Below are 26,133 nucleotides of genomic sequence, written 5' to 3' on the forward strand. Positions count from 1 at the left end.
AACAAGATGCTGGGTTGGTCATCTTTTCTGGAGTTAAACAGAAGATGAGTAAAATTTCATTTCAGTTAAATAACATCTCTTTATCCTCCATCAGTTTAGGAAATTATTTTAATAATTCTTCCTTAACTAATACTATATTTTGTGAACAAGATTTATAGAATACATTTCTTAAAGATATTTTATCTTGCAATAATTTCCCATGGAACTCTTTCTGGAGTTCTCCCATGGAAGCTGGGAGATGACTCCAAAGGTATTTTTCTTCAGTAATAATAACGATAATAATAAATTAGCATAATCAAATAATATTAAAATAAGTTATTATAAACATTAAAATATGATACATAGTAATAAAATAACAATAAAATATTGATTTAAAGACTAAAAGAGTTAGCTAGCCTTATATTTCACATCTCTAAAATCATATTTTAATTTTATAGTCTCATGAAACAAAATAAAAACCAAAACAAAAGAGTGAGGCAGAAAGAGAGGGCAGGCAGGATGCTGTGATCCAGTTGATGAGGAAGAAAAAACTTTTTCTCTGAACCTGGGCCAGTGCCCAACCCTTATTATCAGTATATGTGTCTCAGTAAGTTCAGGGTTACTATCCTTAACCCAGGTAAGTTTCAACTCTAGAAGTTACCAAGTTTAAGGCACTTTAAAAAGCTATCTCTGATATTGTTGGGTATACTTTTAGTGGTTTGACAGAATTTTCAGCTGTAAACACTATGATTGATTCTATTTTATGAGATGAGCTCATGGCAATCCAGGTAGGGATTATACTTTTCTAGCTGCTCTTGCATCCAGGTGTGGCCATGTGCGCAAGAAGGATGATTAGAAGTACATGTACCTTACTTGTGGGTCTATGCCAGAGAACTTTGAGCCTGTTCTCCGCCAGTCACTCTTATCCATCTTACTATCTGGGAAAGATTGAAAGGAGGAGGAGAAGGGGACGACAGAGGATGAAATGGTTGGATGGCATCACCAACTCGATGGACGTGTTAGAGCAAGCTCCGATAGTTGGTGATGGACAGGGGAGTCTAGCGTGCTGCAGTCCATGGGGTTGCAAAGAGTTGGACACAACAGACAGACTGAACTGAACTGAACTGATCTGGATATCAGCTGATATGGCAGCAGTCAACCTTTGAATTTCCACATGTTTGTGATGTCTTAGTGGGTACCGAACAGCAGAATGGAAGGAACCCGAAATTTTGAATGACACTGTGGAACCTAGAGTGGTGGGACTGTAATATGTCTTCTAAGTTATAGAACCACCCTCCCAAACCATCTCTATCTCCAGTGTCCTCACTTTATTCTCTTTTTCTGCCATCAGAGAGAGGGAGCTCAAACATAACTCAGCATGCCTAGTAACCTTCAAAGTCTCTATCTGCCTGCAGAATACAGTCTATGAACCAAGTCTTTCAACTTTATTCTCAGCGAGTCTGTTACACTGGTTACATGAACCTGATTATATAGGGGCTGATTAGCCCCTACTTTTGTATATCTGCTGACTGCCTTCATTTGCTTTAAAATCTATTTTCTCCAGTTACCTTTTTAAAAAGACTGAATCACTTTTTAAGATCCAACAGAAATGATACCTCCTCAGTGAAGCTATGTATGAAAAGTGAAAGAGCTAGTCACTCAGTTGGGTTTAATTCCGTGACCCCATGGACTCCCCTCCAGGCTCCTCTCTCCATGGAATTCTCCAGGCAAGAATACTGGAATGGGTAGCCTTTCCCTTATCCAGGGGATCTTCCCCACCCAGGGATCCAACCCAGGTCTCCTGAATTGCAAGCGGATTCTTTACCAGCTGAGTCACCAGGGAAGCCTCAAAGTAACAAGAGTACTTTTAAAAGAGAGAGAGAGATAAAAGATTCAAAGCAAAAAATTAAAACCCCAAAACCCCTCTATTGCCTTCCCCAAATCACCCCTGAGAAACAATCACATCGGCTGCTCTGTTCCCACTGTGGGGTAAGGACATCGAAGACAACTATGGAGGAGGGAGCTGCCTGGATTTTGCCCACATTCTGAGTCTCTAGCCTCGGTTAAGAAAGAAAAAAACCTGTAGCAATTAACCGTAGGATACTGCATGTGTCCTTTCGGTTTCATTACTCATAAACCTCACCCATAACTGCTGCTGTTGCTGCTGCTGCTAAGTCGCTTCAGTCGTGTCCGACTCTGTGCGACCCCATAGACGGCAGCCCACCGGGCTCCCCCGTCCCTGGGATTCTCCAGGCAAGAACACTGGAGTGGGTTGCCATTTCCTTCTCCCGTGCATGAAAGCGAAAAGTGAAAGTGAAGTCGCTCAGTCGTGTCCGACTCTTCGCGACCCCATGGACTGCAGCCTACCAGGCTCCTCTGTCCGTGGGATTTTCCAGGCAAGAGTACTGGAGTGGCTTGCCATAACAGATAACTGTAAAAACCTGCTCGCTCTTCAACTTTTTTTTTTTTTTTGCCAGTGGACCGGAAACCCTTTATTTCCAAGCTATAAATAGGTCTGCTTGCGGAGAAAGAAGGCTCTCCAGGTGACGGGGACCCCAGCGTCCCCACTTCCCGTTCCTAACTGCACGGCAGTCCAAGCCCAGCGCCCCGGAAACCTGTCTTCTTTGTAAAATCACCATCCTGGCTCTCAGAGCCTGGCAAGCGGCTGAGACAGCCCACCCCTGGCTCCTGCCGCGACACCAGTGCCGCTGGGCCCCCGCTCCGGCCAGGCCCAAGGCCGGCCTGGCGCCCGCCCGGCGCACCAACTCTCTGTCCCGGCCCCAGCACTGGTCGCGTGCCCTCCGAGGCCCGGCCCGGGAGACGCCAGACCCGCTGCTGCCCGGCGGCTGGGAGGAGCCACTCGGGTCCCTGAGCCGCCGACTGGCGTGAAGGTCGGGGAGTGGCCTGCTTCCTGGCTGGTCCCCAGCTGCTCACTGCTCACTGCTTTTCAACTTTTAAAGAGCAGGGCAGGTTTTCGGAGGAACCAGACTCAAGGGGAGCCCCAGGGAAGAGCCAGGGCAGCTGGGAATTTGACCCCCGGCGCGCCAAGTAAGTTTCCTCCTACACTTCCCCTTCCAAGCACATTTCAGTTAGCTAACAACAGTGGATCCCCTGGCTTAGACCCCACCCTGCGGGAGGGGAGGCTGCCAGCTGCCTAGGCGGGAGGGTGTGAGGGCCGCTTTGCGTCTTCCTTTGGATCTGGTGCGGCTGCGAATCATGTCCCTGGATGCGGTGCTCCTCCTGGGGACTCAGTCCTGGGCTTCGGCCTAAAAGCCCCGCTTGGGAGAAGGAATCCACCCCGCCTCACCTTCGGAAAAGGGGGCTGAGACCCTTTTTAGAACTGAGGGACTAAACCCCGCCTCCTAAAAGAGATGCTGAGTGGGGTTGCTCCCTCCTCCTCCTCCCACCACAGACACCTCCTGACTACCCTACTGGGTAGTGGAAAAACAGAAAAGAAGGTCCTCAACATACGGAGGAGCCTGGTAGGCTGCAGTCCATGGGGTCACTAACAGTCGGACATGACTGAGAGACTTCACTTTCACTTTCCACTTTCATGCATTGGAGAAGGAAATGGCAACCCACTCCAGTCTTCCGGCCTGGAGAATCCCAGGGACGGGGGAGCCTGGTGGGCTGCCGTCTATGGGGTCGCACAGAGTCGGACACGACTGAAGCGACTTAGCAGCAGCAGCAGCAACATACAAGTTTATTTTTTAAAAATTCTTACTACATATTAACCATGTGTAATATTCCAAAAATTCTGCAGAATTGCATTTATGTGAAATAATTCATTCTCACACTTCCCCTTAAAGTAAACCATAAGGTCTAAGCCTATTTTTTCTCCTTCATTGTTTCCAAATGTGTAGTCCTTACCAAAAACAAAGCAAGACAAAAACACAAACGTTATTTTCAGTTTGTTTCAGTTTCTTGTTCTATTCCCTTTGTGAGAATGATAAACATGTCTCAGTTTCTTTTCAACTTCTATAAAATGACTCAGAAGGTAAAGAATCTGCCTGCAACGCAGGAGACCTGAGTTTGTTCCCTGAGTCGGGAAGATCCCCATGCAGAAAGGAATGGCTACCCTCTCCAGTATTCTTGCTTGGAGAATTCCAGGGACAGAGGAGCCTGGTGGGCTACAGTCCATGGGGTTACAGGTCAGACAAGACTGAGCAAATAACCCTTTCCATAAAAGAGCAGCAGAAAAGTGGGAGGAAAAAAGAGAGCAAGGATGAGTGGTTAACAACTGGGAGCTTTTTCTGAAACTCACTGATCTGAAGAGCTGTGGAGAAGAAATGTTAATCTGTCAACTTTCTTTTGCATGTAAATTAGTCTTGAGATCAGAACTCTTAATTTCGGATTCAAAATGGTATGTGAGGAATGGAGAGGTGAGGGAGAATATAGCTTGATGGTCTGGACTGCAGTATTCAGATGCTGGCTTTAATTCTGGGAAAACTCAGCTTTTCCGTTTGCACCAGTGGTACCTGGGAGCTGACAGCCTCACACCCTGTTACATAGCCAGCACAGCAGCCCATGGTGTGGAAAGAACCCTACCTGGAGAGATGAGAGATTAGGATCTTCTCCTGGTTCTTTGGAGAGGGGCTAGGGGAAAGACACATTCTCTCCATCCATGACCTGAAGTTTTCTCACTTGTATATGCATTGAGAGACTCATCACTGGTTCTCAACAGGGCTCCACACTAGATTCACCGCCTACACTTTTTTTTTTGATTGAAGACCAAGACCATACTTGACTCAGACAGTTCTGGCTGGTTTTATTTATTGAATAAGGAAAAAAATGATACTCCCCAAACAAATAGGCAGCCTAAACATGGTAGCCTCATTTTACCCCAAGTCACACCCTTAGAAGTTAGGAAACAAACATGTTACCTCCTGGCCTTGGTTGTAAGCCATTGCTCAGGCCCAAGCTGCCTCTGACACCCCATGGGGCTGCTTGTTTCTGGATACTTTCTGAAAATTGGAAAGGACCAACTCAGCACTTCTGGGAAATAAGCAGTACTTTCTTCTTCCTCAATGTAGTCCTGTGGTAGACATGTCCAAGAGTGGTACAGACCCTCCTGAGGGAAGAGTTCAGTTCTGAGTCTTTTTACATGGATTATTTTTGAACAGTTATACTTCACTAAAGAACAGATATTCTTAATTGACTTTTTAATTAAGATATACTTTTTATTGGTTTATTACACACACCTTTTTCTTTCTTTTTTTTTTTTTAGCATACATCTTTTTCTTGATGTTGACCCACATTTCTATTTGGAAAAACAAAACCAATTTTCCGATGACTCAATTTCCCTACACAGAGGGTGATTGTTAAACTGTGTGGCCAAAAGGATTTTGATGACTTCTAAAAGAGAAAAGAAACGAAAACTGTTTCCCTTTTGGAACCCAAACTCCTTCAATCTCTTGACTAGTATAAATGTTTCTAAAGATATTGTATTTCATTGGTTTGTCATATGTCAAACTGGAATTGTCAATCATCTCAGATTTTGATGAAAACTTGCTATCCCTATCACTAATTCTATAGCCGTTCTCAAGAACTAAGACCAGGAAACAGAAGAGATGGATGAAATCTGTGTCTTAACATTTCATGGTTTGTGTTCCCAAGGTCACCCTAGTCCCAGGTCCTCCCTTAGCATTGGCTTCACTGCTCTGTTTTATTTTTAGTATGTTTTCCTGGGAAGTTCTTCTTTCAGAATACACCAGAGTATGTTACCTGAAAAAAGATACTTTCATTTTTAAAATGCAGTGACTTGGAGATCCATAAAGATTAATAGAAAGGAAATCACTAATTTAGTAGCAAGAGATGTGGTTTATGAAGATTTTCCTACTTGTTATTTGGTCACTAAGTTGAGCCTGACTCTTTGCGACCCCATGTACTGTAGCACACCAGGCTCCTCTGTCGTCTCCTATCTCCTGGAGTTTGCTCACATTCATGTTAATACTACATGGATACGATAAATGATTAAAAAAATCATTCAGATTTGTAGTTTTGTACAAATCTACAAATTTGTGGTTTCAGAGTTATTGATCATATAACATGGCTCCCCTAAATTTCCTGACTTATCCAGTACTGTGAATGTTTGTGGTGACCTTCCTGGATGCCTTCAACAATGGGCGGTTCCTTGTTTGGAGAACCTCTGTCCTAGTGTGGAAACTGAGCAGCTATGCAGAAGGAGGTTTCCACAAAAATGATCCTGGCACTGTCAAAGATGGCCTACAGATAAGATATGGAGTACTCCAGGCTTCCCTGTTTGCTCAGTGGTAAAGGACCCGTCTTCCAGTGTAGGAGACACGGGTTCAAAGCCCTGGGTCAGGAAGATCCCCTGGAGGAGGGCATAGCAACCCACTCCAGTATTCTTGCCTGGAAAATCCCATGGACAGAAGAGACTGGTAGGCTACGGTCCAGGGGGTCACAAGAGAGTCAGACACTACTTAGCGACGAAACAACAACAATGGACTACTCCATCAAAGATGACAAATCAGAGTCATTGAAGCAGTACACAATAATTTGTCTTAATGATTGACTCTTCATGTTTCCTCTGATACCTTGAAGCCACATTGTTGTCCACAGGTTTACTACCATTCATAGTAGAAAGATTCTGATTCTTTTGAGTAAGAGTGTTCTAATAGATTATATTACTCCAATTTATGCCCTCCTCTCCCAAGCTCAGGGCTTCCTTGGTGGCTCAGATGGTAAAGAATCCACCTGCAATGCGGGAGACCTGGGTTTTATCCCTGGGTTGGGAAGATCTCCTGGAGAAGGGAATGGCAACCCACTCCAGTATTCTTGCCTGGAATACTGACAAGACATGGACAGAGAAGCCTGGAGGTGTACAGTCCATGGGATCGCAAAGAGTTGGAAACAACTGAGCAACTAACACTCACACTTTCCCAAAGTCAGGCAATTTTTCTGGAAATCTGTCTGACCACTGAAGCAAAGTCAGTACAGAACTCAGATGTCCTCCTTGACTGAAACTTATAAACACACAAGTTATTTTGAGCTTGTTACTTTTACTGTATACTCTCTCCCATTCATTGTAACCCAAGTTTCTCTGGGAAGATTCTCTTACCAGATATTTCTTTACTTTGCTTTTAGTGGTATTACTATAGATCATGTCCTGTATATTGAATTTCAGGATGCTGCAACTGTGAGAAACCATAATACGAAAAATCTCAGGATGCTACCACTGTGAGCAACCATAATACAAACCAACATTTCACACAGAAGACTCAGGGGGCTTAGAAACTTACTAGTAGTCTTAGAGTATTTCAGTTTCTTTTTGTGAGGTGGGAGTAATTCAAATTTCCTTAAACAGCTTTATTGAGGTATAAAACAAACACCATAAATTTAATGCTTTTAACATTACAGTTGACACATATGTACCAAATTGGGAAAGGAGTATGTCAAGGCTGCATATTGTCACCCTGCTTATTTAACTTCTATGTAGAGTACATCATGTGAAATGCTGGGCTAGATGAAGCCCAAGCTGGAATCAAGATTGCTGGGAGAAATATCAATAGCCTCAGATATACAGATTATACCACCTTTATGACAGAAAGCAAAGAAAAACTAAAAAGCCTCCTGATGAAAGTGAAAGAGGAGAGTAAAAAAGTTGGCTTAAAGTTCAACATTCAGAAAACTAAGATCATGGCATCCGGTCCCATTACTTCATGGCAAATAGATGGGGTTGATAAACAATGGAAACAGTGAGAGACTTTATTTTCTTGGGCTCCAAAATCACTGCAGATGGTGACTGCAGCCATGAAATTAAAAGACGCTTGCTCCTTGGAAGAAAAGCTATGACCAGCCTAAACAGCATATTAAAAAGCAGAGACATTACTTTGCCAACAAAGGTCCATCTAGTCAAAGCTATGGTTTTTCCAGTAGTCACGTATGGATGTGAGAGTTGGACCATAAAGAAAGCTGAATGCTGAAGAATTGATGCTTTTGAACTATAATGTTGGAAAAGATTCTTGAGAGTCCCTTGGACTGCAAGGAGATCCAACCAGTCCATCCTAAAGGAAATCAGTCCTGAATATTCATTGGAAGGACTGATGTTGAAGCTGAAACTCCAACAGCTTTGGTCACCTGATGCGAAGAACTGACTCATTGGAAAAAACCCTGATGCTGGCTGGGAAAGATTGAAGGCGTGAGGAGAAGGGGGCAACAGAGGATGAGATGGTTGGGTGGCATCACTGACTCAATGGGACGTGAGTTTGAGTAAGCTCTGGTAATTGGTGATGGACAGGGAAGCCTGGCATGCTGTTGTCCATGGGGTCGCAAAGAGTTGGACACGACTGAGTGACCGAACTGAACTGAACATATGTACCATTGTAAATGTACAGTGATTTCACATGGAGAAGGTGTTTTCAGAAATCTTCCTGGAAGATGTGTGGAATGTAAGTTGTGAAATATTTTTGCATTCTATCCAGGGTGGGATGTCTCCAGAAGAACCACAAACAGAAAAAAAGATTGTGAAAAATATGAAAGGGCTTATAGTTACCTATTTGTAAACCTGCACATTCTTCTGACTGGTGGAAGCTAGCACGTGGTTTGGTGGAGTTGAGGGGAGGCAACACGGGCAACGAGGCGCAGGGGTAGCAAGGTAGGCAGAATCTTGGAAATTGCATTCGTGGGTAGTTGGAAGCAACCAGAGAATGTTATTCAGAACAGTTCACTTGTCAGACTACTTTAATGGAATTCTAGGTATGACCTGCTTGACATGTCTTTGCCTCTTTCTATCTCCAGAGCTAAAAGAAGATAAAAGAAGAATTAGAAGAAAGCGGCATGAATAAAGATGGGATCCTTCATGATACAGAAAAGACCTCAGCAGGTACAGGGGAGGGTTCTGCTCATAGTTCTGCTGCAGTGGCCCCTGAGACTCTGACAGGAGGAACTTCCAGAAGTAGGGACCTTCTTCTATGAACACACTCTGTTTCATCTCACAATAACAAGGAGAGTTGTGGTTGTAGGTCCAGGCAGCCAGTCAGAATCTTTCCTAGCGCATTCTCAAACCTGCCCTTGATGTACAGTCACAGGTGAAGTCAGACATGTCCATTTGCTTTTTCAAGACAGTTGGGTCACTGAGAAGGTGGAGGTTTGAGGGATGAGAGGTTGTAGCTCTCAGGACTGACTTTTGTTTTCTCCCCTCTCTAACATCTTCCTGGAGGACCAGAGCAGTACAAAAATGAAGCAACTAAGAAGAAAAAGGATTCTCTTGATCAAAAGGTTAAAGGGCTGCTACAAATATTAGAGAACCAAGCAGGAGCCTTCCAGATATTTAGAGTCAAAATCATAGCCGAGATGAGAGAAAGAAACAACTTTCTGAGAAAGATGAGCGAGAGGATTCAGAGGCTGGAGGTAATTTGGTGTGGGTCTGGGCAGTGATGATAGAAAGAGTCCTCAAACTCCAGGAAGGGATGGGTGGAAATTAAAGCAATGTCATGGAGAGAAGCACCATGGTCCTTGACTGCTTTTGATTCATTAGAAGCTCTGAGTTTTTAATGGTTTGTTATTTAGTTGCTAAATTGTGTCTGACTCCTTGCAACCCCCTGGACTGTATGTAGCCTGCCAGGCTCCTCTGTCCATGGAATTCTCCAGGCAAGAATACTGGAGTGGGTTGTCATTTCCTTCTCCAGGGGATCTTCCCAACCCGGGGATCAAACCTGTGTCTCCTCCATTGGCAGGTGGATTCTTTACCATTGAGCCACCAGGGAAGCCCTTTTAATGGCTTAAATCCAAGCATTTGGGTTCTGATCACAGTGAGTTTCTGAAGATTCCAGAAGGACCTTGGAACCTCCAAGCATTTATAAATAACTTTCCCATGATTTGAGAGAATAGCATTGAAACATGTATATTACCATATGTGAAATAGATCACCAGTCCAAGTTCGATGCATGAAACAGGGCACTCAAAGCCAGTGCACTGGGACAACACTGAGGGATGGGATGGGGAGGGAGATGCGAGGAGAGTTCAGGATGGGGGACACAGGTACACCCATGGCTGATTCATGTCAGTGTATGGCAAAAACCACCACAATACTGTAATTAGCCTCCAATTAAAATAAATAAATTTAATTAAAAATAAATAAATAAATAACTTTCCCAGAGCTTGTGTTGCTGTTTTGAGGGATTTCTGGATGATCTCATGGATTCAGTATTATATAGGATTCCCAGGGCTATCAGGTGGCTATTCTAAGTGTATCTACTATGTGCAGGAGATGTTACTGGAGCAGTACATGTAATTTGTCTTAATAGTTGATTCTTCATGTCACCCACTCTACCTTAACACCATCTTATTGGCTACAGATTTACTACCATTCAAACCCTGAAGGCTCAGTGGTAAATAATCCACTTGCAATGCAGGAGACTTGGATTCAACCCCTGGGTTGGGAAGATAACCCACTCCAGTGTTCTTGCCTGGGAAATCCCATGGACAGGGGAGCCTGGTGGTCCATACAATCCATGGGTTTGCAAGAGTTGGACACAACTTAGTGACTAAACCACCATCATAGTAGCAGAATCTTGATTCCTTTAAGAGAGTCCAAATCACTATATTACTCCAAGTGATCTCCTCCTGTTCCAAACTCTGGCACTTTTTCTGGAAATCTGTCTGACCTCTGAAGCAGAGCAAAGACACTCAGATGTCCTTGACAGAACATGCCCAAAGTTTCCTTATCTATTTGGAACACACTTAGCTTATTTTTAGCTTGTTGCTTTTTCTGTACATTCTCTATGGTCACAGTAAACCAAGTTCCTCTGGGAAGATTCTCGTACCAGATCATTCTTCATCTTTACTTTGCTTTTAGTTGTATTACTGTTAACTGTATCCTGTAGATAGAATCTTAGGATGCTACAACTGCAAGGAACCATAGAGATTATTTAATGTAAATTAAACATCTTGCAAACATGGCTCAAGGAGTTGACACTTACTAGTAACCATAAAGAGACTATTTTCCCAGATGGAGTAATTCAAGTTTTCTTAAACAGTTTTATTGAGAGATAATTAAAAAACTTCAATGTAAATTTCATGTATTAAAAATACATGATTGATACAAATTACTCATGTGAATGTACACTGATTTCATATGGGGAAGGTGTTCTCCGAAATCTTCCTGAAAGAGACATATGATGTAAATTTTGAAAAACTGGCACATCTTATTCAAGGTGGGATCTTATCAGAAGAGTCAAAAGCAGAAAAAACAGCATATGAAAAATATAAAAGTCCCCAAGTTTGCATATTTATAAAACTGCACATTCTTCTGATGGGTAGAAGCTAGCATGTTGAGGGGGAAGCAACATGGTGAGGAGGCTGCAAGGGTAGTGAGGTAGGTGGGATCTGGAAAATTTACCTGTAGGCAGTGAGAAGCAACCAGGAAGTGTTGCTTGAAGCAGTTCATTTCTCAGAATGTTTTAGTGGAAGTTCAAGTTTGACCTGCCTGACATGTCTTTGCTCCTTTGTGTCTCCAGATCTTAAGAAAGATAAGGGAAGAACAAGAGGAATACTACATGAAGAAAGGTGAGGAGTGGAGAGAGGCTCAAGAAAGAGTGGATATATGTACATGTATATGTGTATATATATGTATATATATAATTATGACCGAGTCATGTTGTATGGCAGAAACCAACACAACATTCTAAAGCAATTTTCTTCCAATTAAAAAAAAATAACAAAATGTTGATAAAAATTTGAAAAAAAGAAAGGTGAGTTCCTTCATGATTCCGAAAAGACCTCAGCAGGTACAGGGTGGGCTCCCCTCACAGTAGAGAGGGGAGGTTCCTGCAGTGCCCTCTGAGACTCTGACAGGAGAACTTCCAGAAGGAGGAGCTTCCTCACCTCTTGTGAACTCACTCTGCTACATCTGAAATAACAAGGAGAGTTGTGGTTGTAGGTCTAGCCAGCCAGTCATGGCCTTTCCTAGCATGTTTTCACACCTGCCCTTATGTGTGGTCACAGGTGAATTCAAACATGTCCATCTGCTTTTTTCAGACAGTTTGGTCACTGAATGTGGAGATTTGGGGGATGAGAGGTTGAAGCTCTCGGAGTTGACTGTCATTTCCTTTCCTCTCTAAAAATCTTCCTGGAACAGAGGAGCAGATCAAAAGAGAGGCAAGTGAGAGGGAAAAAGACCCTTCTGAGCGAAAGGTTGAAGAGCTGCAGCGAAAGTTGGAGAACCAAAAGAGAGTTTCGGAGAGATTAAGAGCCAGAATGAGAAAGGAGATAAGAGAAAGAGAGAAGACCTCAGCAGGTACAGGGGAGAGTTCTGCTCACAGTGGGGTGGGGAGGTTCTTGCAGTGCCCTGTGAGACTGCTACATGAGGAATTTCCAAAAGCAGAGACCCTCTTCTCCTTCTCTTAACATACTCTAAGCTATATCTGAAAACAACAGGGTAAGATGATGTAAGTCCAACCAGGCTGCTAGGGCCTTTCCTAGCACACTCCCCAGACCGCCCTTGATGTGTGGTCACAAGTGACTTGAAATGTTTTACATGTCCACCTGCTTCTTGTACAGTTTGGTCACTGAGAAAGGAGGGTTGGGTGCTGGAAGGTGTAGGTCTCAGATCTGACTGTTGTTTTCTTCCTCCTCTAAATCCTTCCTGGAGCAGAAGAGTGGGCCAGAGGAGAGGCAACTGAGAGGGAAAAGGAACCTCTTGAACAAAAGCTTAAAGAATTACAGTCAAAGATGGAGGGCGACAAAAGTATCTTCTTGAAGGGAGTCAAACTCAAATTGACAAAGATGAGAGAAATAGAAGACCTTCTGAGAAGGATGAATGAGAGGTTTGAGATGTTGGAGGTAACCTAGTATGGGTCGGGGCAGTGATTGTGGAAAAAGTACTGGAACCTCAAGAAGGGGTGGGTGGAAATTAAAACATAGTCACAGAGAGAAGCACTATTCTCCTTCATTGCTTTCAATTCACTAGAAGCTCTGAGATTTTAATGGCTTATATCCAGGCATTTGAGTTCAGTTCAGAGTTAGTTTTTGAAGAGTCCAGGAGGACCTTGGTGTCTCTAAACATTTATAGAATATACATAACTTTTCCAAGTCTTGTGCTGCTGTTTTGAGAGATTCCTGGTTGATCTCATGGAATCAGTATTAAATGGGGTTCCCAGGCTTAACAAGTAGACATTCTGAGTATTTTTAATGCAAGCAGGATAAGTTACTGAAGCAGTACCTCATCATTTTTCTTAATAGTTGATTCTTCTCATTGCCCTCACTACTTAAAGGCCATCTTATTGACCACAGACTTAGTGCTATTCATAGTAGGGGATCTCGATTTCTCTGAAAGAGTTCTAATAGACTGTAATATTCTATTCCAAACTGAAGCACTTTCTCCGGACATCTGTCTGACCTCTGAAGAAATGTCAGTACAGATGTCCTCCTTGACTAAACACTTGCATAATTTCTTTCTGTCCTTAGAAAAGACAAGTTATTTTGAGATTGTTACTTTTACTGTGCACTCACTCCCATCTAGAGCAACTCAAGTTCCTTTGCAGAGCTTCTCCTACCAAAGCTTTCTTTATGTTTATTATGCTTTCAGTTGTATTACTGTTATTCATACCGTATAGATAGAATCTGAGGAAGCTACAGCTGTGAGGAGCTATAGACATTATATTAAAAACCCCTACATTTCACCTGGAAAACTCAAGGAATAAAGATACTTACTAGTATATTTTAGAGTATTTCAGCACTTTTTTTCTGAGATGCAGAGATTCAAGTTTATTTAAACAGTTTCATTGAGGTGTAATTCAGAAGCCATAAATTTCAGGCATTTAAATGTACAATTATATTTATTAAATGTACATGTATAACTGATACAAATTTATGCACATAAAAATACAGTGATTTCATACAGGGAAGGTGGTTTAGTGAATCTTCCCAGAAAGGTATGTGATGTAAATTTTGAAAAATTTGTACATGTTATCTATGGTAGAATGTTATCTGAAGAGCCAGAAGCAGGAAAAACAGCATACAGAAAATATGAAGGGGACCAAGGTTATGTCTTTGTAAAACTGCACATTTTTCTGACTAGTGGAACCTTCATGGATGGTGGAAGCAACACTAGCAGAGGAGGCTGGACAGTTAGTGAGGTAGGCAGGGTTTTGGAAACTTGTAGGCAGTTGAACACAACCAGGTAATGTTATTGAGAATAGTTCTTTTCTCAGAATATATCAATGGGGAGTTCAGGTTTGACTGGCCTGACATGTCCGCCACTCTGTGTCTCCAGATCTTGGGGATGATAAAGGATGAGCTAGGAGAATGCTCCAAGAAGACAGATGAGCTCCTTTGTGATGCAGCCAAGACCTTAGCAGGTATGGAGGAGGGCTCTGCTCACCGTGGATGGGGAGGTTCCTGCAGTGCCCTCTGAGAACTCTGACAGGATGAGCTTCTGGAACTTCTGTGAGCATGCTCTGCTTCATCTGAAAATAAGATAGCTTGTGGTTTTAGGTCCAGCCAACCAGTCATTCCCAAATCTGTGCATTCCTAAACCGGCCCTTGATATGTAGTCACAGGTGAATATAGCCATGGCCATCTCCCTTTTTCACAACAGTTTGGTCACTGGGAAAGTGAAGGTTTAGTGGGTGGAGGAGGTTGTACCTCTCAGGGCTGACTGTTGTTTTCTTGCCTCTCTGAAATCTTCTTGGATGAGCAGAATGCACTGAAGGAGAGCCATCTGAGAAGGAAAAGGAGCTTCTTGAGCAAAAGTATAAGGAGATAAGTCAAAAGGTGGAGGACCAAAAAAAAGACTTCGAAGAATTTTTATGCAAAATGATAGACAAAACAAGAAAGAAGCAAGAGATTTTAGCAGGTACACGAATGGGCTCAGCACACAATGGGGTTGGGAGGTTCCTGCAGTGCCCTTTAGAAGTCTGATGGGAGGGACTTCTAGAAGCAGGGAGCTTCCTGCCCTGTGTGAACATACTCTGTTATATCAGAAAATAACAATGCTGGTTGTGGCTGTAAGGTCCAGCCTGCCAGTCAGGGGTTTTCCTAAGAGATTCCCCACCCTGCCCTTGGTGTGTGAACACTGGTGAATCCAGACATTTCCATCTGCTTTTTCACGACAGTTTGATCACTGATAAATTGGACGGTTGTGGGGGGAGGCAGGTGGTTTGTGAAGGGTTGTTAACTCTCAGATCTGACTGTTGTTTCCTCATCACTCTAACATCTTCCTGGAACAGAAGAGCGTGCCAAGAGAGAGGCAGCTGAGAGGGAAGAAGAACTTCTTGAGGAAAAGGTTAAAGAGCTGCAGGAACAGCTAGAGGACCAAGAAAGGGTCTCTGAGGAATTCAGAGTCGAAACGACAGAGAAGCAAAGAGAAAGAGAAAAGACCTCAGCAGGTATAGGGTGGACTCAGCTCATGGTAGGGTGGGGAGATTCCTGCAGTGCCTTCTATGACTCAGACAGGAGGAACTTCCAGAAATAGGAGCTTCCTATCCTTTTGTGAACACATTCTGCTACATCTGAAAATAACAAGGCAAGTTGTGGTTAGAGGTCCAACCAGTCATCCCCTTTTCTAGCACATTCTGGCACCTGCCCTTATATGTGGCCACAGGTGAATTTAGACATGTCCATCTGCTTTGCCCAGACAGTTTGGTTACTCAGAAAGCAAGGGTTATTGGTTGTGGGCTTGTAGCTCTCAGTGCTGACTGTTGTTTTCTTCTCTCTCTAAAATCTTCTGGGAGCAGAAATGCTGGTCCAATGGAAGATTGAAAAGAAGCTTCTTAAGCAAAAGATTAAAGAATGGCAGCAAAAGTTGGAGGACCAAGAAAGAACCTTCAAGAGATTTAGAGTCAAACTCACAAAGGAGATGAAAGAAAAAGACAAGCTTCTGAGAAAGATGGATGAGAAGATTCAGAAACTAGAAGTATGTCTGGTCTGGGTCTGGACAGTGACTTTGGAACAAAGCCTGAACTCTCAGGAAGGGATGGGTGAAAAATAAACCAAAGTCATAGAGAGAAGCACTATTGTTCTTCACTGCTTCTAATTCATTGGAAGCCCTGAGTTTTAAACAAGATTTTTAACAATTTAAGTTAAACTTCAAGTTTCAAGTTCTTACACAGTTTTATTGAGTAATAATTCACAAAGCTTAAATTTCAAAGTTAAAAATATGTAATATCATTGATACAAATTTACCAAAATATGTACAGTGATTTCACTTGGGGAATGTGCTTTGTGGAATGTTCCTGGAAGAAGAGTGTAGTGTAAAATTTGAAAATTTGTACATATTATCCGAGGTCAAATGTTACCAGAAGGGTTGCAAGCGGTAAAATACAGCCTATGAAAAATGTGAAGCAACAGAGGCAAGTTACTCAGAGGAGTTCATTTCTCAGAATATTTCAGTGAAAGTTCAGCACAGGTTAGACCTGCCTAACATGTCTTTGTCTCTTTCTGATCTCCAGCACTTACTGAGGTTACCAGAAAAACTAGAGGCGCACTACATGGAGAAGGGTGAGCTCCTTTGTGAAGCAGGAAAGAAACCTAGCAGGAAGAGAGGAGAGCTCAGCTCACAGTGGAGTGGGGAGGTTACTGCAGTGCCCTCTCAGACTCTAACAGGTGGAAATTCCATAAGCTGGGAGCTCTCCTTCAGGGAATGCCCTCTGCTGCATCTGCATCTGAAAAAACAAGGTGAATTGTGGTTGTCGGTCCAGTCACTCAGTCAGGGCCTTTCCTAGAAGATTCCCAAACCTGCCCTTGTGTGTGCTCACAGGTGTATTTAGACATGTCCATCTCCTTTTACATGACAGTTTGGTCACTGACAGAGTGGAGGGCTGTACCTCTCAGGGTTGACTGTTGTTCTCTTCCCTTTCTAAAATCTTCCTGGAGCAGAAGAGCAGGCCGAAAGAGAGGCAGATGAACGGGAAAATGAGCCTCTGGTTAAAGAACTGCAGCAAAAATCGGAGAACCAAGAAAGAATCTTTGAAATATCAAGAGTCAAAATGACAGAGGAATTGAATGAAAGAAAGAAAGCCTCAGCAGGTGCAGAGGAGGGCTCATTTCACAGCGGGGTGGGGATGTTCCTGCAGTGCCCTCTGAGACTCTGACAGGAGGAACTTCCTGAAACAGGGAGCTTCCTCACCTCCTGTGAACACACACTGCTTCATCTGAAAATAACAGGGTTGTGGTTGTAGGTCCAGCCTGCCAGTCAGGGCCTTTCTTAGCATGTTCCAGGGTGTATGTGGTGTGGAGGAGGAAATGGCACCCCACTCCAATATTCTTGCCTAGAGAATCCCGTGGACAGAGGAGCCTGGTGGGCTGCCGTCCATAGGGTTGCACAGAGTCAGATATGACTGCAGTGACTTAGCATGCATGCATGCATTGGAAAAGGAAATGACAACCCACTCCAGTCTTCTTGCCTGGAGAATCCCAGGGACAGAGGAGCCTGGTGGGCTGCCATCTATGGGGTCGCACAGAGTCGGACACGACTGAAGCGACTTAGCAGCAGCAGCAGCAGGTGTATGTGGACATGTCTACCCACTTCTTCAGGACAGTTTGGTCCCTGAGGATATGGAGGGTTGGGATTTGGGGGGTTGTAGCTCTCTGGTCTGACTGTTTTTTCCTTCCTTCTCTAAACTCTTCCTGGAGCAGAAGAACAGATCAAAAGAGAGGCCACTGAGAGGGAAAAGGAGTCTCTTGAAAAACAGATTAAAGAGTTGCAGCAATATTTGGAGGACCAAGAAAGAATTTTCCAGCGATTAAGAGCTGAAATGGCAGAGGAGATGATAGAAAGTGAAAAGGCCTTAGCAGGTACAGGGGAGGACTCATTTCACAGTGGGGTGGGGAGGTTCCTGCAGTGCCCTCTGAGACTCTGACAGAAAGAACTTACTGAAATGAGAAGCCTCATTTCCTTCTGTGAACATACTGTGCTTCATCTGAAAATACCAAGGAGAGTTGTGGGTGTGGATGCCTCCAGCCAGTTTGTACCTTCCCTAGCATGTTTGCAAATGTGCCCTTGATGTGTGGTCACAGGCACAAGTGGAAATGTCTACCTGCTTCTTCAGGATGGTTTGGTTACTGAGGATGTGGAGGGTTGGGGGTTGGGGGTTGTAGCTCTCAGGTCTGACTGTTGTTTCCTTCCTTCTCTAAACTCTTCCTGGAGCAGAAGAGCAGATCAAAAGAGCGGCCACTGAGAGGGAAAAGGAGTCTCTTGAAAAACAGGTTAAAGAATTGCAACAAAATTTGGAGGACCAAGAAAAAGTCTTTCAGAGATTAAGAGCTGAAATGACAGAGGAGATGAGAGAAAGTGAAAAGGCCTCAGCAGGTACTGGGGTGATAGCTCATTTCACAGTGGGGTGGGGAGTATCCTGCAGTGTTCTCTGAGAACTCTGACTGGAGGAACTTCCAGAAGCAGGACCCTTCTTTTCCTTCTCTGAACACACTTTACTACCTATGAAAACAACAGGCCAGTTATGGTTGTGAGTCCACCCAGCTTTTCAGCACCTGTCCTAGCACACTCTCACACCTGCCCTTGATGTTTGGTCACAGGTGAATTCAGACATGTCCATCTGCTTTTTTCAAGAAAGTATGGTCACTGAGAAAGTGGCAGGTTGGGGACTGGGGATTGTACCTCTGACTGTTGTTTTCTTCCCTGTGTATAATTTTCCTGGAGCAGAAGAGCAGGCCAAAAGAGAGGCTGCTGAGAGGAAAAAGAAGCTTTTAGAGCAAAAGCTTAAAGAGTTGCAACTAAAGTTTGAGGACCAAGAAAGATCCTTTGAGGCATTTAGAGTCCAAATGACAGAAGAGATGAGAAAAAGAGACAACTCTCTGAGAAAGATGAATGAGAGGATTGAGATGCTGGAGGTGAGTCTGGTCTGGGTCTGGGCAGTGACTGTGGAACAGAGCCCTGGAACCTCAGGAAGGGATGGGTGAAAATTAAAGCAAAGTTGTAGCGAGAAGCACTATGATTCTTTACTGCTTTAGATTCACTAGAAACCCTGGGATTTTAATGGTTTATGTCTGGACGCTTGAGTTCTGTTCATAGTGAGTTTGTCAAGAGTCCAGGAAGACCTTGATACTTTCAAGGATTTATAGACTATAGACAACTTTCCCAGGGCCTGTGCTGCTATTTTGAGGGATTCCTGGTTGATCTCTGGAATTTTCCTGGAGCCAGTATTAAGTGGGGTTCCCAGGGTTGTCAGGTGGATGTTCTCAGAAGCAGATGTTGGTTCACTTTACTAAGCTTCCTGCCAGTTTTCAGGCTGCTACTACATCCAAAGACCCTAATATAGATCCTTGCTAACCTAAAGTGTTTGAATATGCACAGACTTAGAAACATGGGCAACTGCCAGCTCCTAAATTGGCTGCAGCTGTCTCCAGGTGAGTTTAAACTGCCAGAGTCAGCCTTCAGTAGAAGAGAAGTTCTGTCTTCTCCCATCTGGAATTGTTTATATCAGTTTTCTCGATCAGCTTAGGAGTTCTCAGTATTTCTAAGATATGAAGAGAATTCGTGCCATTCACAAGGAAGGCCCTCCCCCAAATAGCATAAACGTGGCTGAAATGTCTTATAACAGTCGTCCTCATGCCTGGTTAGGACTGTAGGGAAACCCCAGCGATGGGTATGAGTAAGTGTGTGCTATGCATCCTCTCACCATCCAAGCCTAAACCGGGAGATGTTTCTGAGGAGAATAATTACTTCTCATGATCCTTTAAGAAAGAACTCTTTAAAAGAAAATAAACTGTTAATGGCAAACCTTGTTTTTGAAATATTGAGATTTTGAAAAGGGTTCTGTTTACTAACACGTCATACATTTTTTAGGCTGCAATGAACAATGATAATGACAAGGATAATGAGGAAAACACTGAAAAGGACTGAACTTCACAGACACAGGAAGATAATGACAAAGAAAATACTTCACAGCCTTCTGTTTTAGTCTCAGTTTGGGAGGAGATAAAACGTGTGTGGTCACTAATTACTCAGATTTTTTGTTTGTTTCTTTTAAATTCTGGTAATATTAAAAGTTTTCATAAGTGCTTTTTTGACCTGGATTATTTTTATTTGTGGATGCGCTTTTTCTTTTATCATTAAAGTTTTAATATAAAAAATAGAAAAATCATCTACTATAGAACATCAATTCCTGGCCCACAAAGGAAAGAATTAGTGTGGCTGGATCGTTATTTTAAGTGGCAATGGAAACAACTGAGTAGAAGACAAAGAGAAGGTCAAATTTGTAATATCTTGAAAAAAAGCAAAATTTTATTAAGTAAAGCTTCGAAAGTCACATATGAATAATTATACAAATGAAGGTGTATACTGTTTTCTTGAGAGGAAAGGACTAATTTCTTATACAAAACAATTGTGTTACTTCACCAGTGAATTTTATGTGTTTTGAGTTAAAATTTCACAAAAACTGATTGTAAATTTTAAATTGAGCTGGTCAAACATATTAAAAAGCCATGAAAATTCAGAAGGGGCATAGGGTTTGGGAAGTTTTCAGCCATAATTTCTTCTATAAATGAAGTTTATAGAACTGCAAACATTAGAACAGTGTGCCATCAAGGCAGACACTTATGGTTACCAAAGGGAAAAGTGGGGGAGGGATAAATTAGGAATTTGGGACTAACATATACACACTGCTATATACAAAATAGATGATCAACAAGGACCTATTGTATAACACAGGAAATTTTACTCAACATTCTGTAGTGACCTATTTAGGAAAAGAATCTGAAAAAGAACAGATCTGCATATATGTATAACTGAATTCCTTTACTGTATACCTGAAACTAATACAACATTGTAAATCAACTATACTCCAAAATAAAGAAAAGTGAAAGTGTTATTCACTCAGTCATGCCTGACTCTTTGCAACCCCATGGACTGTAGCCTGCCAGGCTTCTCTGTCCATGGGATTTCTCAGGCAAGAATACTGGAGTGAGTTGCCATTCCCTTCTCCAGGGGATCTTCCTGACCCAGGGATTGAACCCAGGTCTCCTACATTGCAGGTGGATTCTTTACTGTCTGAGCCATGAGGAAAGCCCAATATAAAATAAACATTAATTTTAAAAAGAAAAAAAAAAAAGAAAATACTGTCAGTATCAAAATCTCTTGTAATTATTTTTATTTCTACTCAGAATAATATTAAATAAAGAACTGTAGGACTTCTCTGATGGCCCAGTGGCTAAGATTCCACACTCCCAATGCAGGGGGTGGGCCTGGGTTCTATCTCTGATCATGGAACTAAATCCCACATGCTGCAACTAAAAAATTTGCAAGCAGCAACTCTTCAACTACAGATCCCCCATGCCAAAACGAAGATCAAAGATCCCAAGAGCTGCAACAAAAACCTGGCACAGTCTTATAAATAAATATATAAGAAAGTAAATATTTTTTTAAAAAACTGGCATCAGAATAAAATCCAGCATCATCATTAAAATGATGATAAGACAAATCTAACTTCTAAAGTTACTGCCTCTTGTACAACACACTTATTTCACAGAGACAAGGGTTTCTTTTGGGTCATAGAACCATGAAGCTAAATCTAACACGAGATGATAATGGTGATGATGAAGACAATGACAAGTAACAAGTACAGTAGTAGAAGGGCTCACGTTCATAAAGTCATGTTCGAACATTATGGGATGGATTTCCCACATTTTGTTCTACCAGGTCAAACGCTCAAGATGCTGTAAATCAAACACAAATGTAGACCTGACTGATAAAGCGCATGTACTTTTAAACATGATTGCATTTAGTTATTCAGTAAGCAGGTATTGACTGCTGACCATGTCCTGGACACTGTGGAAAGCACTGGGGAAGGCAGCAGGAATACTATGGTTAGTAAAAGAGCTATGGTCCCCATGTACATGCAGTTTTTTCATTCACAAGTAAGAAGACATCAACAAATTGGCATCCCAACAAGTGTAGTATTTCAATTTCTGATAAGCGCTGAAAAGGACTAGGATACATGAGGGTAAAGGGATAACCCAAAGTACATGAGTTGGTTGGAAATGTCTCCCTGAGAAATTCAGTTTATATATATATATATATATATATATATATATATATGTATGTATATATATATATACATATATATATTCTTACTTAGATTCAGAATATATATAATCTTTTTCAGATTCTTTTCCATTATAGTTTATTACAAAATATTGAATATAGTACTCTGTGTTATACAGTAGGATATTATTGTTTATTTGTTTCATATACTGTAGTTTATATCTGCTAATCCCAAACTCCTAATTTATTTCTCCTCCTCTGCCTTTCCCCTTCAGTAACCATAGTTTGTTTCCTATGTCTGTGAGTCTCTTTCTGTTTTGTAAATAAATCACATCATTTTTTAGATTCCACATACAAGTGATATCACATGGTATTTGTCCTTTTTCTGACTTACTTCACTTAGAATGATAATCTCTAGGTCCATCCATGTTGCTTCAAATGGCATTATTTCATTCTTTTTTATAGCTGAGTAATATTCCATTGTGTGTGTGTGTGTGTGCTCAGTCATGTCTTACTCTTTGAAACCCCACGAACTGTAGCCCTCCAGGCTCCTCTGTCCATGGGATTTTCCCGGCAAGTGTATTGGAGTGGCTTGCCATTTTCTTCACCAAGGGATCTTCCTGACCCAGGGATAGGACTCACGTTTCTGAATCTCCTGCATAGACGGATGGATTCTTTACCACTGAGCCACCAGGGAAGTTCATATATATATGAAAGTTCATATATAGATGAGGCATATATATATGTATATATATGCCACATCTTTATGCATTCCTCTGTGGATGGCTGTTTAGGTTGCTTCCATGTAAGATGAATTTTTACTAAGAGAACATTGAGTCAGGAAAGGAATGAAGGAATGGATATCCAAGCATATCGAGACTTTGTTCAAACCTCTTCATTGAGCAACAGTGTGGTATGTTGGGTCCTGAATGCAGGTCCATGTGGTAGAGATAGTTTGGGTTTAGAGAGGGGCAGGCAGGAGCCATATTATGTAGATTCTTGTAGGCCACAGAGGAGACTGGATGTTACACTCACTGCAACAGGAAGCTATCAACTTTTTAAAACTTTTGGACATAAAAATGACATGATTCCTTGAGGTGTTTTGGTTTTTTGTTTTAATTCACTGCCTACTGAGTGGAGAATGAATTGAAAACAATAAAAAGTAATAAGTCATGACATCAGTCCTGGCAATAGTCCTACCTGCAGTTCAATATGTTGACCAGCCTGTTTTTGTAGAGAATTAAAATACCTAAATGCCTCACACGTGGTCCTGAGAAGCAACAATAAAAAGGGAAGTGCTGGAACTCTCTTCTTTTCACCATAAATTATAGACATTTCCAGATATTATGCTTTTCTTTACCTAGTGTAAATGCTTTCCAGCCAGGAAAACAATCCCTCATTTCAATTCAAGGCTATGAAACAGCATTTGCTGGAACAGAATTCAGATTGAAACTGAAATTAACAAGCAGCTACTTGTATAATAGGCTCAATTCTAGGAAATCAGTGGGTTTTCTGTTCTAGCAAAACAAGAATGTGATTTTTAAAATATTTAAACTTATACCAGGTTGCATTAAAATTGTTCAAAGGGCAATGAAGCCACTGTCCCTGAGGGTGCCTTTGAAGATGGTTTCTAAATACCTCTCTCTTCCACTGTGCCCACCGGTTTTTCACTGGCTGGAAAAATTTCACAAGCAGCTGCTGCTTGTCTGGAAACATCACCGAAGACTCAGAGCTCTCAAAATGTAATTCATTTTAAGCTGCATGCCTCTATACTCACGTAAGACATTTTTCCACATGGTTTTCAGAGCAAGGGTGTCTGTGCACAATTTATAATGCCTCAAATTTTAAATTCAGCCCTCTACTCTGTAGCAGTGTAACATATGTTGCTGGGATAACATATGATAAAAAGGTGAAACACACATTTTGTATTTGAACACTTCACCCCAAAATTCGTGATAGAAGGGGAAATGTGCATGTTTATAAAAATCTATTCACATGTCTGTTAGAGCAGAGGTGGTAAATACAAGGATGTAAGTCTTAGCAGAAATGTTTGCTCTAAAACTCAAGGTAGTGAGTAGAAGAAAGCAGACAGAGTAAGAACAGAGTGTGGAGTCATCAAGGTAGAAAGAGAATGAGTTTTGGGGGAGTGTAAGGCTTGTATACCTATCAAAGTTGTGATTAGCAAAGAAGTCTTAGGAAAAGAGATGCCTCCTAGAGTACATCTTTAATAGAATCTACTATACTCGCATATGACTTTTATATAGACTGCATTTAGGAGTGGAGTTTATAGGAGCTGATATTTCCAATTCCACCTCAGATAAATTCCAGTCCAAAAACTGAGCATTCACCATCACCATGACTAAAAATTCATGCTACAATAGATCAGACAATGACCCAGTATGGTCTCAGCTTGCCGTGGAAAACCAACCAAATGTCATATTGTAGGAATAAAATCGAGTGATTTTTAAGTTGATTTTCCCTTTAAGGGATGTATGTTAGGGTCTCTAGAGAAGGATCTGCCACTTCGGTGCCCAACATGGTGATATCAGGGATACCAGCCAGCAGCAAGGCCCCAGCAACCCCAGAGGCACAAGTCTGGACAAGTAGACACCAAGGGGCAACTCTGCCAGAGGCAGTGGAGGGTGGCAAGTGCTAACCCTCAAGTATAACCAGAGGCAGCTCAGATAAATCAAAAACTTTAGCTAGTGCTAAGTTTTCCATAGTGCCACCTATGGGAAAACAAAAAATGGGTTCCTATTTCTAAAGAATCTAAATGTCTACTGACAGAGGAACTGATAAAGGAGATGCGGTACATAAATAAAATGGGATATTACTCAACCATAGGAAAGAATGAAATAATGCCATTTTCAGCAACATGGATGAACCTAGAGATTATCACACTAAGTGAAGTAAGTCCCACAAATAAAAATATCATGATATCACTTATATGTAGAATTTGAAAAAAAGGATACAAATGAACTTATTTACAGAACAAAAACAGACACACAAACTTCAAAAACAAGTTTATGGTTACCAAAGGGGACAGGTAGGGGGGGATAAATTAGGAGTTTGCGATTAACATATACACCCTACTATATATACAATAGATAATCAACAAGGATATATAGTATGGGGAATTCTACTCAATATTCTGTAATAACCTATATGGGAAAAGAATCTGAAAAAGCGTGAATATCTGTAAAAATAAATAAATAGTTTTCACTTTTTAAAAAAAAGTAGAACCAGAGACACACACATGAGCTTTACATAAAGAAAGGTGTTCACCACTTCAAATGCGTCAGCACAAGAACCAATGACTCTTCACTACATGAAGAACAGTAATACTGTATCACACAAAGAAAATGACAGTGCTCCAGGAATTCAGAAAGGCAGTTCAATGAACTCAGGAATAAAACAAATGAACAGAAGGAATACTTTGCCAAAGAGCCTGAAACACTAAGAAAGAGTCAAATAGAAATTCTGCCGCTGAAGGACTCAATAAACAGGATAAAGAATGCATTAGAAAGTATTAGAAATAGAACAGACCACATGGCAGAGAGAATTAGTCAGTTTGAAGATAGAAATCTAGAAATAATAGAGGCAAAAGTGGAAAGAGAATTAAAAAATGAGAAAATTCCGTAAGAACTATCTGACTTCTTTCAGTTCAGTTCAGTTCAGTTCATTTCAGTTGCTCAGTCGTGTCCGACTCTTTGCGACCCCATGAATTGCAGCACGCCAGGCCTCTCTGTCCATCACCAACTCCCGGAGTCTACCCAAACCCATGTCCATCGAGTTGGTGATGCCATCCAACCATCTCATCCTCTGTCGTCCCCTTCTCCTCCCACCCCCAATCCTACCCAGCACTAGGGTCTTTTCCAATGAGTCAACTCTTCGCATGAGGTGGCCAAAGTATTGGAGTTTCAGCTTCAACATCAGTCCTTCCAATGAACACCCAGGATTGATCTCTTTTAGGATGGATTGATTGGATCTCCTTGCAGTCCAAGGGACTCTCAAGAGTCTTCTCCAACACCACAGTTCAAAAGCATCAGTTCTGCAGCGCTCAGCTTTCTTCACTGTCCAACTCTCACATCCATACATGACCACTGGAAAAACCATAGCCTTGACTAGATGGACTTTTGTTGGCAAAGTAATATCTCTCTGCTTTTAAATATGCTATCTAGGTTGGCCATAAC

At 41.9% G+C, this 26,133-nt stretch overlaps 1 protein-coding gene across 18 annotated transcripts; it reads left to right on the plus strand.

Annotated features, from left to right (window-relative positions):
- The first annotated feature begins 2,911 nt into the window (after positions 1-2,911).
- On the plus strand, positions 2,912-19,960 carry LOC145507955 (uncharacterized). 18 transcript variants are annotated; one of them, XM_081495482.1, is made up of 17 exons: positions 2,912-3,027; positions 7,360-8,390; positions 8,740-8,824; positions 9,161-9,351; positions 11,460-11,508; positions 12,080-12,238; positions 12,596-12,783; positions 14,216-14,300; positions 14,642-14,797; positions 15,171-15,329; positions 15,678-15,856; positions 16,392-16,617; positions 16,819-16,968; positions 17,578-17,736; positions 18,092-18,250; positions 18,602-18,789; positions 19,745-19,960. In XM_081495482.1, the coding sequence occupies exons 3-17, from the start codon at positions 8,779-8,781 to the stop codon at positions 19,799-19,801; spliced, it is 2,151 nt and encodes a 716-aa protein (XP_081351608.1). In that variant the 5' UTR covers positions 2,912-3,027; positions 7,360-8,390; positions 8,740-8,778; the 3' UTR covers positions 19,802-19,960. The 18 variants fall into 18 exon arrangements, with proteins under 18 accessions (XP_081351608.1, XP_081351614.1, XP_081351605.1 ...); XM_081495488.1 differs by having other exon boundaries at positions 9,167-9,351; XM_081495479.1 differs by having other exon boundaries at positions 7,439-8,390; positions 18,599-18,789.
- The last annotated feature ends 6,173 nt before the right edge of the window (positions 19,961-26,133 follow it).

This window comes from Giraffa tippelskirchi, chromosome 5 (genome assembly GCF_054371585.1).
Source record: "Giraffa tippelskirchi isolate mGirTip1 chromosome 5, T2T-mGirTip1v1.2.pri, whole genome shotgun sequence".
Taxonomy (NCBI): domain Eukaryota; kingdom Metazoa; phylum Chordata; class Mammalia; order Artiodactyla; family Giraffidae; genus Giraffa; species Giraffa tippelskirchi.

What these genes read in the sequence shown, in the direction of transcription:
- LOC145507955 (XM_081495479.1), top strand. Translation starts at nt 8,779, where the DNA reads ATGAATAAAGATGGGATCCTTCATGATACAGAAAAGACCTCAGCAG. An exon ending in AGAGGATTCAGAGGCTGGAG is followed by an intron (nt 9,352 to 11,459) that starts GTAATTTGGTGT and finishes TTGTGTCTCCAG; the next exon opens with ATCTTAAGAAAGATAAGGGA. An exon ending in GGAATACTACATGAAGAAAG is followed by an intron (nt 11,509 to 12,079) that starts GTGAGGAGTGGA and finishes TTCCTGGAACAG; the next exon opens with AGGAGCAGATCAAAAGAGAG.